Source organism: Heterodontus francisci, chromosome 1 (genome assembly GCF_036365525.1).
Source record: "Heterodontus francisci isolate sHetFra1 chromosome 1, sHetFra1.hap1, whole genome shotgun sequence".
Classification (NCBI taxonomy): domain Eukaryota; kingdom Metazoa; phylum Chordata; class Chondrichthyes; order Heterodontiformes; family Heterodontidae; genus Heterodontus; species Heterodontus francisci.
The window spans coordinates 192,527,348-192,541,793 of NC_090371.1; the positions used below are offsets into that span (position 1 = coordinate 192,527,348).

The following is a 14,446-nucleotide window of genomic DNA, read 5'->3' on the forward strand; positions in this document are numbered from 1 at the left end:
AGCTCGCTGGAGGACAAGGTGACACGTGGGCTCCATTGCAGGGGACTCAGATGAGCACTTCGAAAGGGCAATCTACAAAAGAAAGCTGATGGGCATGCACAATAAAATGCTTGGTACTTTGGGAAGCCTGTCAGCAAGCCTGTGGTCAATGTCAAGGAGCATGGAGGAGTGTGATTTGTCACAGGGCTTTGCACTGAGCTTGGAATCCATCCTTTCCAGCATAGAAATAGTGGCCAGTTCCATTAGCACATTTGTGAACCCAACCATGATGCAGCATCTGATGGCTGATGTCTCAGCTTCCATTGCTGCACTAGCAGCAGCCACCCAATCAATCCTTGAGTGCTGCAGTGGAAGCTCAGACTACTGTCATGAAAGGTCAGCTTGCTGCCATGCAGTCTCAGAATTCTGCCACCATGGCTGTCAATTACACTGTTCAGAAGAGGCTTGCAGGGTGCCACAGCAGTCCAGCAATCTATCCTCCAATAGGTTAACAGGGGAGTGGCTGCACGAACTTGCTGTACTCTCTCAGGAAGACAACATCCACTTTCCCACTCTGCCATGCCCTTGCTGTTGCCTGTCAGCCCAGACTCGTTGCCATCCATGCTTCTAGGCCCACAGCTGCTTGAGGTTGTCCTCCAAGGCCATTTGCAGTCTACTCCACTGAATTTCAATAGCCTTCCACCAACCATGCTGCAGCCACTGGTATAGCACTGCATGGGAGCACTCGAACAGGGAAAGGCACACAGAAGTCAGGCACTAAGGGAATACATAAGGGTGATTGAGTTGACTTTTGAATGAAATATGGCATTTCATTTATAAATTTGGTTTGGAATGTTTATTTTGTGGTGGCTTTTAATTTTGCATTGTGGCCAAGCAGATGCTGTGATGGTCAGTGCTAGGGGAAGTAGGGTGTGGGAATGCTGGTGAATGGGGATTTGGGGTGCAGTTATTGGTATCGCACTCAGATGAATTCTTCACAGACAGCATGGTCACAAAGAGGATATGTAGGTTTGGGTACTTTCTATAGTTATTCAAAGTTTCAAAGGTCTACAAGGAGTGGTCTGGCATGTGTTCAAGTACCTTTTTGCTGACTACAAAGCTTCTGCATAGCCCATTTGTTCCCAGACATGGGTGCACGAATAGACCTTCCTCTTGGCATGGAGCATGATTGGAGAATGAGCAGAGGACATGCAGAACAGGACAAGCTGCTAGAAGAGGGAGGAAGGAGCGAGTGGGTGAAGGGCTCTCAGCAGGAGGCCATATCTGCCCAGTGTGTTTAGGGAACAATTCAACCTGCACTTCAGTGACAATGAAAGTTTTACACGCCTGCACTTCACTGTGGAAGTTGTCACTGAAATCTACCAATGGCTGCAGCCACAACTGCAACCTCGGAGCAGAGTGAGGGCTGCATTGCCAGTGTCTGTGAAGGTGACCATTGCTATGAACTTTTAAGCCTTAAGTCAGAAGGGATTGGTGATGAGGGGCAAATAGGATGTGAGGAGGGGGGTTAGGTATCAAGATAACTGCAACTCCAATGGCTTCAGCCTCACCAGTGGCCACGCATTCAGCGATGGCCCTTCTGAAAATGTCTAGCACCATCTGTTCCTTGGGTTTAGAACATGCAAGCGCAACTGTCCCTCACCAGTTAGCTCCTTCTGCTTCTGGTTGTACACCACCTAGTCCAGTGAGAGGAATGTGTGTCAGTGAGTGTTTGACTGATGTGGGTGTCATGGTTGAATAACTGCCGATGTGTACAAGTTGTGAGATGTGGGTGTGAGGCTTGCAGCAGTGCTAAGTGTGAGGGTGCGTGGAGCATATGAATGTTAGGTATGAGTGCAGATCATTAGAGATTGTCAGTAGGTGAGTGATGGGGGTGTGGTGAATTAAGCAGTGGCTGAAGCTAGTGGTGCAGTTGGTAGGTTATAGCATTTGAAGATGCATTCATTGGCACTGACCACTTGTGTGAAGTCACTGAACTAATTGCTCCAGGCAGGTGGCGCTTGATTCCTGGCATTGATCCCCAAGGCTGTCTGTTCCCACTGCCTTCTGAGAGTGTGTCTAGAAGGCGCCCGACCCTCTGCAGAGACAGGACATCTCTCCTCCTTTCCACCTCCTCCTCCAAGGCCTTCAGTGCAGTGTTTATAAACCTTGGAGCCCATGCTCCCACAATGCTCTCCCTTTCATTGCTGAGGCCAGCCATTATTCATCTCTCCCAATTTTCTGTTCCATAGATTTTGATAGAACAGAATGTTGGGAGCAATATATGGCAGCCGACTCAGTATCAGCAATTTTACACTAACACAAAAAAAATTAAAACTTCTCCCAAAGTAGTCATGAAACATTTTTATTCATAAAACAAAGAAAACAGTCTATTATTACTGATATTCAAATAAAACAGCTACAATCAAGGTCTATTACATAAAATGTTCACATTTCATTTATTTAAAAAATCATCTTTACAGCAGTAGTTTTCTCCTTTGATGTACGTGCTGCAAAATTGACAATACATGGCTTATTCCAGTTAAATTGCATGGATTGTAAACACCGTCATCAAAAGGCACAATAGATGCATTAGGAAAACAAAAGGTTCCACCTGAATTCTTTCACAAACTGTTATTGGCTAAACCAGGTCACAATTAAAGCATTTTTTTTTTTTAAAAACAGGCGTACATTAGGAAAAAATATTTCATCCTTTTCCATCAAATATTAAATGTTCAGCATAATAGTACAAATACAATTGACATGGGATCTTAATGCCACCCTGAAAGCTGTTGATGCAAACTTGTATTGTGTTTGCACAGAAGGTGCTGTGTTCTTATTGATGTTAGGCATTGCTCTGCAGCCATTGTTCTATTTCAGCCTTATTGCTTTTTAACCAGTCTATATTTGTCTGAACAGTTTCAAGGGCTTGTTTGCGAGGAGTCTCTCCTGCTCCAGCATTTGGATATTTTGCAAAGAAATCTTTCATCTTAAATGGAAAAAAAACATAAATTGGGTCACTTGAAATGAAGAATTTGTTAACCAAAATAATAAGCCCTTTCCCTCCCTCCTAGAACCACGATAGAGGTCCCTTGTCCTCACCTTCCACCCTAACATTTTCTACTCCAGAAAACCAGATGATGAAGGATGGAACTGAAACCTTAATCTTTACACACTTTTATAAGCTGTAATTTACAGAGATACACATTCCAAACGTGCACATCCTAACCCAACAAGCACAGTTTCAGTCTGTTCATATTTATAGGAGTGAATCCCCAGTGAATGCCCACCACCTGCATACAATTAGCACACCAGACTCCACATCCAATGGGTTATCCTCTGCCACATCCATTCCAATGCCACCAAACACATCTTCCCCTCCCTCCCCTTTCAGGATTCAGAAGGGACTGTTCCCTCCGTGACACCCTGGTCCACTCTTCCATCACTCCCAACACCCCTTCCCAGGGCAAGCTCAGGCAGGCACTCCCAACACCTTTTACCTCCTTCATTCCCACCATCCAGGGCCCTAAATATTCCTTCTAGGTCAAACAGTGATATACTTGCACTTCTTTCAATTTAACATACTGTATTCACTGCTCATGATGTAGTTTCCTCTATGTTGGGAAGCCCAAAGCAGATTGGGTGATCACTTTTTGGAACACTTCCGTTCAGTCGGCAAGCATGACCCTGAGTTTCTGATTGCTTACTGTGTTAATTCTCTGACCCACTTCCAATGACCTCTCTGTCCTCGGCCTCCTACATTTTTCCAAAGAAGCTCAACAACAGCTCGAAGAACAGCACCACATCTTTCACTTGTGCACTTTAATAGCTTCTGGAGTCAACACCGAGTTCTATAATTTCAGGTTATAACCACTGCTCCCATTTTCCAGACAGCAAATGCTGGTAATGATTTTGTAGTTGGCATTTACATCTCCTCTAGACCAATCTTTTGTTTCTTTACTTGTCCTGCTGTCACCCCTTTTCTCTTTTAATCACTCCTGCCTTTCACATTATCACAGACCTTTTATAAAAGCAACATACTGCAGATGCTAGAAATTGGAAATATAAAAAGAAAATGCCGCAAATACTTAGTTGGTCTGGCAGTATCTGTGGAGAGAGAAGCAAAGTTAAAGTTTCAGGTCGATGACCTTTTCTCCACAGATGCTGAGTATTCCCAGCATTTTGTTTTTCTCTCAGCCCTTTTGTTCTTTCCTTCCTCCCTGCCTTCCCCCCTCTGTTTTTGCTTAAAATCTGTTACCATATGTAACGTTTTCTAGTAACAACAAAAGGTCATCGATCTGAAACATCGGGCTGGATATAGTTATGCAGGTGAGGCTCCTGGCGCTGGGCCAAAAAGGCGAGGGGAACCCTATCTTGGCCCTTTCGAGCTCCGCCCAGCACGATTCACGGCACTCGGGCTCTTAACTGCCCAGCACCGGGATCCCCATCCCTTTAAGCACAGGGATCCCGCCTCCATAGCAGCTGGCCAATCAGAGCGCTGGCAGCTCTGTAGTAATGGCAGCACCACCAGCAGCGGTGGCCACTGCTGGTACTACAGGAGGCCTGGGACCAGGTCCAGCACTGGAGACGCGGACCAAAGGCGAGAGACAGGATTGCTGGGGCCAGCCGGCAGGCCCTGGCGGGGGTGGAGAAAGGTGGGCGATGAGGTGGTGTTACTTGAAGGGCGGTCTTGGGGGCCTCCATGGGCCACAGATTGCCCATGGAGGAGGCCTCCCAACCCTGCAAGAAGGTCGCCTTGTTTTACTGGGTGACCTCCATGCATGGCTAGTGATTGGCCACTTAGGGGCCTCACTGGCCTCTGGGCAGGTAGGCTGTCTTCGGCCTTTCCCGTACCCGACTTAATCACAGTGCGATGGGAAGGTGATTGGCCCTCTGGCCCCGGCCTTCCGTCGCATTTCTGTGGGCACCCCTGCCTCCTAGCCCATCTCTGGGGGGCCCATTAAATGCCACCCATTATCTCTGTTTCTCACTTCACAGATGCCAACAGACCTCCTGGGTACTTCCAGCATTTTTGTTTATATTTCAAAATTCCAGCATCTGCAGTATTATGCCTTTGTAACAGAAAGATTGTTTTCCAGGCAGGCATTCATAGTTATCCCTGTTATCAGTAACAACATATACACCTCAATACCTCAATTGTTTCACACTCCACATACACATCTGGATCATCTGATAGCTGGAACAAGTTAGAAAGCTACTAAAGCACCTAGGTGCCTTTCCAGCATTGCTATTGGATCTGATTCTTCCTTGCCATCTTAATCACAAACACAGCTGAGGCAAGACCTTATGTTGCTCATTACCCACCACTCTCCCATGTCACCAAACATCCACATCTCACATTCAATAAAAAATCTGTCCTGATCCCACCTTCCCTCCTTCCCCTTCAGTCTATGACACCTGCTAAAAACTGACAAGACTAATGCCTGCGACTAGAGAGTGCAGAACTATCCACAAGGATACTTCTCTGTACGTATCTCTGTATGTTTATGCCCTTATCTCCTATGTACCATGTCTCATCATGATTTGTGAACTCTGATGTAAAGAAGAGCTTTTAAAATAGCCTGCCTGCAGCTTACCTGCCACAAATTGAGCTCAGTGTTAAACGATCTTGTTATTCTTGAAATTAGTCGTCCTAGATTTCTATCGTTAATTGTGTATCTGAAATTTGAAGCAAATGTAAGTTAACCAAGCTGTAATTTAAAGCAATACTCCAGCATACAGCTCCATGATGGCCTTATCCTGAACAATTATCTTTAAAAGGCTGCTTATAAGATTTGAGAGTGTGCTAGATAGCCATGCATATCAGGAAATGCGTATGTTAGCTGTGGTTTCTTGACATGCAAGGATCTCCATTGGCAACATGTACTCAGAAAATCAGCCCTATTTGTGTACCAACACCTAAAAAATGGATTATCTGGTCACTACCTCATTGCTATTTGAGGGAGCCTGCTGTGCGTGAAGTGGCTGCCATGTTTTTCTACATAACAACAGTGACTACACTCATGGCTGTAAAGCACTCAGGGATGCATGACATCATGAAAGCTGTTATATAAATCTAAGTCTTTTTTAAGTTAGCAAAAGAAATAAAAGTTCAATTATTAGGTTTGGTCAAAAAAAAATCCCAGTATAACTGACCTCCTTGAACATGTCTTTGCTCAGCTCTTGGCTCCCAGCATCCAGCCACCACAGCACTTCAATTGTGAATTTCACCTCTAAAATTATATATTTTAAAAAAGTATTTTAGCTAATCCACTGCATCCTCTCTGCCTTAAAGGAGTATTATGATAAAGAGCTGAGAATCAATGGAATAATACCTGTGAAACTGACCATTAATAACTGGGAGAAACATAAATTTGAGTTAGAAACTAAAGCTACATGGTTAGGAATGTTGGTGTAAGACATGGTAAAGGGGAGTTGATCCTACCTTTCCACTAAATATTCCCAGTTGAGTCGCATCCAATCCCAAGCCATAGTTTTCCCGTACTTGTTGTATGAAATGTACTGGAGAACAGTGAACACATCCTGACTCTTAATGAGACTTTCATTTTTAATATATTTTAAGAACCTGTATTACAAAGCAAAAGGAAATTTGAAAATTGATTTACACATAGGAAATCACAATGCAGAGAAAACAATTTGTGAATGATATTTTTGAGAAGGCTGATTCTCGAGAAGCTGTTATGGATAGATTTTTGAAATTTATATAAGTATTGGTGGCAGGTTGGGTACTGGGCATGAATTCTGTGATTTGTAGTTAAAGTGGCATCATAATTACATCTTAGGGTCCCAAATGACATGAATTCATGTGGGCCTCAGCTGCACTTGACAGCAGCCTCAGCCGACTCCAAACGATGTGCTGTTAAAATGGCAGCAGGTTAAATAAGAGGGCAACACGCAAAGGAAAATTTGGGAAAAAAAGTCTCACCCACTTTCCGCCTAATTCTTGTGTATGCTTGGAAAACGGCTGGCCGGCGCTGCCACCCAGAACTAACAGGAGTCTTTAAATATTTCAGTCATAATACTACACCTGTTGTCGGACCCTAATGCAATTTTCATGCAGCTAATGCGTGGAATTTGGGTGGTGCACTGCAGCCCATTGGTTTCTGGCATGAATCAGCCTAATCAGTGATCTTTCAAGCTGCAGGCTGCTCTGAAAATAAGACAAAATGCATTTTTTCCTTTCATTTTTGAGGGGCCAGGAAGAGCAGGAATGCCATATCACCACAGCAAACCAAAATTGGCACCCAAATATTTTTGTTGTCTTTTTGTGCACCATCTCGAGAGCAATAATATACCTCTGTTACGACCAGGTGAAGAAGGGATCTAGGGCTCCCCTCTCAGCCTTTCCCCTGTTTGGCCCTAAGAGGGTTTAAGTTTTAAAACATAACATTTTTAGCCTTCCCTCAGTGAATCGTTGCTCACTGCTCTCTAATTGTAATTGTATAGGAATCAACCAAACAATTTTCTCAGGTTTAAACAAGAAAGATGTAAGTTTATAAACCTTAAAACTCTAACACAGTTAAAACTACTAAAAATACACGATGCAACACACACACACACAAATTGATACAGAGGAGGAGAAAGGATTAACGGGGAAAGCTTTGAAGTAGTAGATGGAATTCAGTTACTGGGTTTGGGCTGGATGTAAAGTCTTTGATTGAACTTAAGTCTTGCAGTTCTTGTTGGGGCCCAGTGCACACTTTCAAACTTGTTTCACTGGTACCAGAAGGCTGCAGGGTCTTCTGTCTTGAAGCTTAAGTTACTTCCATAGGTCCCTGGACCTTTGCGTGAGACAGAAAGAGAGAGAGAGAGAGAGAGACCTTGCTTCTGTTTGGTCTTCAAAATACAGTCTGCCTCAAAACTTTACTGTGAGCACAATTCAATCAATTCCCAGGTTGGCCAGCAGGTTAGTCATGTGACTCGTTCTTTGTTTGAGACAGCATCGCCTGCGAGGTTTGTTGATTCTTCAAAGCTTACCAGACGCACTCAGTGGGTTTGGGGGGGGGGGGGGTGGTGGTGGTGGAGGAACGATCAAACGTGGGAACGAGTGGCCAAGAGGAGGGAAGTGGCGTGGCCTGGAGCTAGTGTCTGGAGGGGGGAGAAGCGGGGACCGAGCGGCCAGAGAGCAGGGTGGCGTGGGTGGGGGAAGCGAGGAGTGGGGAACAATCGGCCGAGGGGATGGGAAGGGGGATGAGCATTGGCGAGATCTGGAGCGAGCAGCTGAGGGTGTGGGTGAAACGGTGAGGCTGTAGTGAGTGCTTAAGGGAAGGCAGCGTGGAGAAGATGGGTGCAGGAGGGACCGATAGAGAAATGTGCGATGGCAGGAGGAAGCGGGGTACTATTGGAGGTGGGATGGCAGCCATTGAGGGGATTTTCAGGTTGAAGTTGTTTTTCTGTGATAAATTGAGCAGTGCCATCTTTAAACGTGGCAGCTGCCTGAATGTCGCAGTGATGTTTCAGTGGAAGAGGCTGCATTTGTGCATGTGCTAGTACTGCGCCACCTAGTAGTTGCGTTGTCAGCTAACACAGCCATTGACAAAACCCATCTGGCTAATTGAATCAGGGAGTACCATTGTCTCTCTGTACAACTATTTCTGAGAGTCCAAATGTGCAGCCATGTTTTCAGCCACTGCTCTGTGGTCTTTTTAAACAAGTTATTTTAAATATCCAGTAAGTGTTCAAATAGTGTTCCATATGACAAGATTAATATTTCCTACAATATGACGACTGGTACTGGGCATAGTTCTGCAGATAGAATCTAACCCATCAGTCACAGACACAGCCCGTTCAGAATCTTACTTTCTAGAATTTCGGTAAAATTCTTCAATTAATTGAGTAATTCTTCTTGTTTATGAACTGGCAAAAAGATTGCAATAAATGTAATAAAGAAGGCCAATAGAATGGCTAGGCAATCTATGCAAATGGATGTAGTATGTAACTACCTGTCCAAAAGCCAAACATCCTCCACTGAAGCCAGTCCGTACAGAAGCTTGTCCTTCTCCTGAGCAAGAGGTGTTTCCTGGTACTTTTTAAGCATAAAATCCCATGAAGCTGGGTTCTCTGACCTTTGTATCCCATAACGATACACAATCAGACGCAGATTTGGTGGTATACTAGTTTAAAAAAAAACATATCAAATTATTACCAAAAAAGCACTCTTCATTTTCCTATATATTTATATAACTCTCAATAGCTAGCATTTAATACAAAAGACAGAGAGGGAATTTTAACATCCCTACAATGGGCAGCAAACTGTTGGGGGTTATAATTTTAAAATCTTGTAATGTGACCCCAATCCACTGGCAGCAGAGGTTGCTTGGCGTCTGTGTCCTGTTCTTAAGAAGTGGGAAACTTCACTATAGTATTTAAATCAGGTTCCCACAGTACAGCTGGGAGCCTGATTTAAATGTAATGCTGGCTGGCGGAATTCCCAGGGTTCGGAAACTCGGCAGCTAGGTGGAGATGGAAGCAGTCAGATCAACTGCAGGACTGTTTCCCCTAGCCCTCAAACAAACCTTATGCCATGATCTTTGCTAAATACTGGAGACAGTTGTGGCCTTCTACTGTAGGCTTTCCCAAACAGTAGTAAGGGAGCCTGTCAATCAGTCCGGCAGGAAACAAAACCAAAACAAATGGTAATGAGGTCCTGCCATTAAATTCAGCAGGACCTCCATGTGCTCGGGATTTCCGCATTACCTGACAGCCACACCCCATCGCGCTCCCCACATCCTCCCCATAAATCTCGGGGTCAGTATATTTACCTTTTTCCTGTTAACCATGCTTCAAATAATTCAGATGCTTTTTTAAATGCTTCTGCATCTCCCATCCTGCATGCAAGTCCCAAAACGTCTTCCCTCAATAACCTGTACACACACCAAAATTGTTCTTGTGAATTAGTTTATACAATCCAACAAATGGTATAATTTATAATTGCTTTACAAAGTAGCAATAGCAAACCTTTCTAAATGGGAGCCTGTATCTTCCCATTGCAGTGTGGCTGTAATGGGTTTAACTTGCTTTCTCCAATATTCCTACAAAAGTAAAAATGTCCATTTATCTTCATTGTAAAGGAAAACATACATTCCAAGTATTTTGCAGGCTTTTTATTTAAATCCTTCAAGGTATTCATTTCAGCTCACCTGGAACTTTTCGTAAAGAATTTTGTCATCCTGTAGCATGTCCCGAATGTATGCACTGGATGAAATTGCTTTTGACCAAGGCAAATATTCTGTTTCATTCTTCAGATATTTTGTCATGTTTAAAGCTACGGAGTAGTTTAAGAGAGCCGCTCTGCAACAAGCAGGTAAAAGAACAGTAATTAAGAGTTCAGGCTTCCATTACATTTTAATCATGCCCAGTAAAAAAGTTGACTTTGAGCACCACTAGCAGTGCTGATAAGATGTTACATGCTATCTAGAGGTTGTTTTGTAGGAGAATGTGGGGACAAGTCAAAGCTGAGACAAAATTTAGCTGTCGATTAACATAGTAAATAAATACAATGCAATGTAGAGACAAGTCAAAGTTGAGACAATGTTTAGCTGTCTATTAATGTCGGAAATAAATAAAATGTAATTATGGACAAAGGATGAAAATACTCTCCTTACAAAAAAAAAATTGGAGAACAATGTGTTCATCAGGATGAGGAACAGGGAATGAAACTTTGGGGTAATATTTAACTTCAGTGGGGACGCACAACAGGTGGCAGAAGATCAGTCACCATCATACGCCTCGTCCTTATTTCCTTTTCATTATTCCCTCTTTTTTTTTCAGATTCTCACTGTCAGCATCAAACACTGTCACTGCAGGTACAGCAGAGCCAGTTTCAGAACAATGCTCCCTTAACTATGCCGCAACAATGGGATAAATCTTCCTATGTTAGTAACATTGTAACCATTTCAGGAAAATTTATTGTGTTTATAGAGTCATAGAGTCGTATAGCATAGAAACAGGCCCTTCGGCCCACCATGTCCATGCCGACCATAACCCCTATCCAGACTAATCCCACCTGCCTGCATTAATTCCATATCCTTCTATGCCTTGCTCATTCAAGTACCTGTCCAGATGCCTCTTAAATGTTGCTACTGTCCCTGCCTCCACCACCTCCTCAGGCAGCTCATTCCAGATACCCACTATTCTTTGTGTGAAAAATTTACCCCTTTGATCCCCTTTAAACCTCCTCCCTCTCACCTTAAATATATGCCCTCTAGTTTTAGTCACCCCTGCCATGGGAAACAGACTCTGGCTATCTACCCTATCTATGCCTCTCATAATTTTATATACCTCTATCATGTCCCCTCTCAGCCTCCTTCGCTCCAGGGAAAACAGACCCAGCCTATCCAATCTCTCTTTATAACTCAAGCCCTCCAAACCAGGCAACATCCTTGTGAATCTTTTCTGCACCCTCTCTAGCTTAATCACATCTTTCCTGTAGGGCGGCGACCAGAACTACACACAGTCGTCCAAATGTGGCCTAACCAACGTTATGTACAACTGTAACATGATGTCCCAACTCTTGTACTCAATGCCTCGGCCGATGAAGGCAAGCATGCCATGCGCCTTCTTCACCACCCTGTCTACCTGTGTTGCCACTTTCAGGGAACTATGTACTTGCACCCTAAGGTCTCTCTGCTCAAGAACACTCCCCAGGGCCCTGCCATTCACTGTATATGTCCTGCCCTGGTTTAACTTCCCAAAATACATCACTTCACACTTGTCTGCGTTAAATTCCATTTGCCACTCCCTTGCCCACTTTCCCAGTTGATGAATATCCTGTTGTAACCTTAGACAACCTTCTTCACTGTCTACTATACCACCAATTTTGGTGTCATCTGCAAACTTACAAATCATGTCCCTTACATTCACATCCAAGTCATTAATATATATGACAAACAACAAAAGGCCCAGCACCAATCCCTGTGGCACACCACTGGTAACCGGCCTCCAATCTGAAAAACAACCCTCCACTACCAACCTCTGCCTCCTATCACCAAGCTAACTTTGTATCCAATTTGCTAGCTCACCCTGGATCCCATGTGTTCAAACCTTCTGGACCAGCCTCTCATGCAGGACCTTGTCAAATGCCTTGCTAAAGTCCATGTAGACAACGTCCATCGCCCTGCCCTCATCAATCCTCTTGGTCACCTCCTCGAGAAACTCAATCAAATTCGTGAGACATGATTTCCCACGCACAAAGCCATGCTGATGATCCCTAATCAGACCTTGCCTTTCCAGATGCATATAAATCCTGTCTCTCAGAATCCCTTCCAATAACTTCCCCACCACTGATGTAAGGCTCACCGGCCTGTAGTTCCCTGGCTTATCCCTGCTGCCCTTCTTAAATAAAGACACAACTTTAGCTATCCTCCAGTCTTCTGGTACCTCACAAGTGGCTAACGATGATACAAAAATCTCTGCCAGGGACCCAGCAATCTCCTCCGTTGCTTCCCAGAGCATCCTAGGATACACCTGGTCAGGCCCTGGGGATTTATCCACCTTAATGCGCTTCAAGATCTCCAACACCTCCTCCTTTGTAATGTTGATATGCTCTGGGATATCGGTGTTCCCTCCCTTGAACTCACTAGCTTCCATGACCTTCTCCACGGTAAATACGGATGAGAAATATTCATTTAAGACCTTGCCCATTTCCCGTGGCTCCACACATAACTTTTACTTGCTATTTCTGCCAATATTGTACACTTCCAAAAACAACTTTTATGATTTGGCTTGAAATTGTGATCAGAGGAAGCTTCTTCCAACATGCCATAACTTCAACCCTTGATAGACAAGTGTGATATTTCCATTTCTCAGAGCAGCCATAATTGTGATCTAAGGGGACTGGAGGGTTGCCAATGTAACAGCATGTTCCAAAAAAGAAATAAATAACTCGGTAACTATAGATTAGTTAACTTGAGTAATGGGTGAGCTTCTAGTGGGCATAATATGGGGCAAAATTAATATTCACCTAGAAAAAAAAAGGGTTTCTTAATGACAGCCAGCATGCATTTGTAAAAATCAAGTCGTGTCTGACAAACCAAGTTCTTTGATGAAATAACAGAATGGATTGAGAAAGGAAATGCAGTGCATGTGTACATGGATTTTCAAAAGTTGTTTGATAGGAAGCTTGTTAGTAAAAATAAGGCTCGTGGTATCAAAGGGAATATGGTAGCATGGATATGAAGTCGATTAAAAGATTGAAGAGAGTTGTGGTTAAGAGATACTTTTGGTCTGGATAGATGTAAATAGTGGTGTTCCCCAGCAATCAGGGTTGGGAACACTACTCTTCTCAATTTGTAAATTATCTGGACTCGTGTATATCAAATATCAAATTTTGCAGGTAACACAAAAAAAGGGAGTGTGGTTTATTGTGAAGAGGACTCTAGATGAATTCAGGAAGACGTAGAAAGGTTAGTAGATTGACCAGATATTAAAATAAATTTATGGTGATACATTTTTGGATAATGATTAATAGAAATATAAACTAAGTGGTCTAATTGAATCATGGAACAGGCCTGAGGTGCTGAATGGACTACTTGTGTTGCCATGTTCCTTTGAATGCAAAAGCGGACACTTAGAAATTCAGATATAGAAATGTTATAAAACAAGAGAGCAGTGGATAAAACTTGGGAAGAAAATCATATGCAACCCTAACTTTTATAAATAGAGGCACTGAGTAAAAATATAAGAGAGGTACTGCTAAACGTAGTAAGACAAATAGCTTGATAAGATAAATGCAAACAAAATTCTACAGGTTGGTGAATTGATAACTGGAGGGCACAAATTTAAGATCATTACTAATTTTTAAAAATTGTTTTAATTTTTTTTTTTACACAGATAGCTCTTAGGACATGGACTGCTTTAACAGAAACAATGGTGGAAGCAGAATCCACAATAACTTTTAAAAGTAAAGTGGATAATATTTGAAAAGTACATACTTATTTTTTTAAAGGTATGGGGAAAAGACAGGCAATGGGACAACTTTTTTTTAAGAGAGCCAGGAGAGACTTTCAAATGCTGGTCTCCCATTTCCCACCTGGAAAATGGGCAACTAGAAATTCAAAGTTTGGTGGGGAACTTGTGCACCCATTTCCTGCCTGAATCAACTTACAGGCAGACCTTTAAATGAGTACTCCTGCATAAAATAGACGGGAAGCTGTTTAAATGTGCAAACTGGTGTCCTTCATCTGTTTTAAGATGCTGATTGACACTTTTAAGGAAAAACAAAGCATGACAATGTCCTGACAGCGGGAGGCCTATCCTACAGTCTTTCACAGATCTCTGGAAGCTGCTCCCAAAGATAAGATTTTAAAAGACAGATTTTTGTGGGACCAGGAGTATTCCTTCAGGCTCCACAAAAATCTTCAGACTCATACTTGCAATGTTCCCGGTATCAGCTCCCCTAACAGGTCCTACCGGCTGGCTGGCTGTGTGCAGTAGCTGGCCAATTTTC

General features: G+C 43.2%; 1 protein-coding gene across 1 annotated transcript in view; it reads right to left on the minus strand.

Moving 5' to 3' along the window:
• Positions 1–2,328: 2,328 nt before the first annotated feature.
• The window catches only part of enpep (glutamyl aminopeptidase), a 129,513-nt gene continuing 117,395 nt past the window's right edge, over positions 2,329–14,446 (minus strand). The window contains exons 14-20 of the mRNA XM_068039852.1: positions 10,140–10,290; positions 9,958–10,031; positions 9,762–9,863; positions 8,943–9,113; positions 6,425–6,565; positions 5,577–5,658; positions 2,329–2,968 (exon numbers count right to left, since the gene is read on the minus strand). Of these exons, the coding sequence (XP_067895953.1) occupies positions 2,825–2,968; positions 5,577–5,658; positions 6,425–6,565; positions 8,943–9,113; positions 9,762–9,863; positions 9,958–10,031; positions 10,140–10,290 (865 nt within the window). The 3' untranslated portion in view covers positions 2,329–2,824. The remainder of the gene's footprint in view (positions 2,969–5,576; positions 5,659–6,424; positions 6,566–8,942; positions 9,114–9,761; positions 9,864–9,957; positions 10,032–10,139; positions 10,291–14,446) is intronic.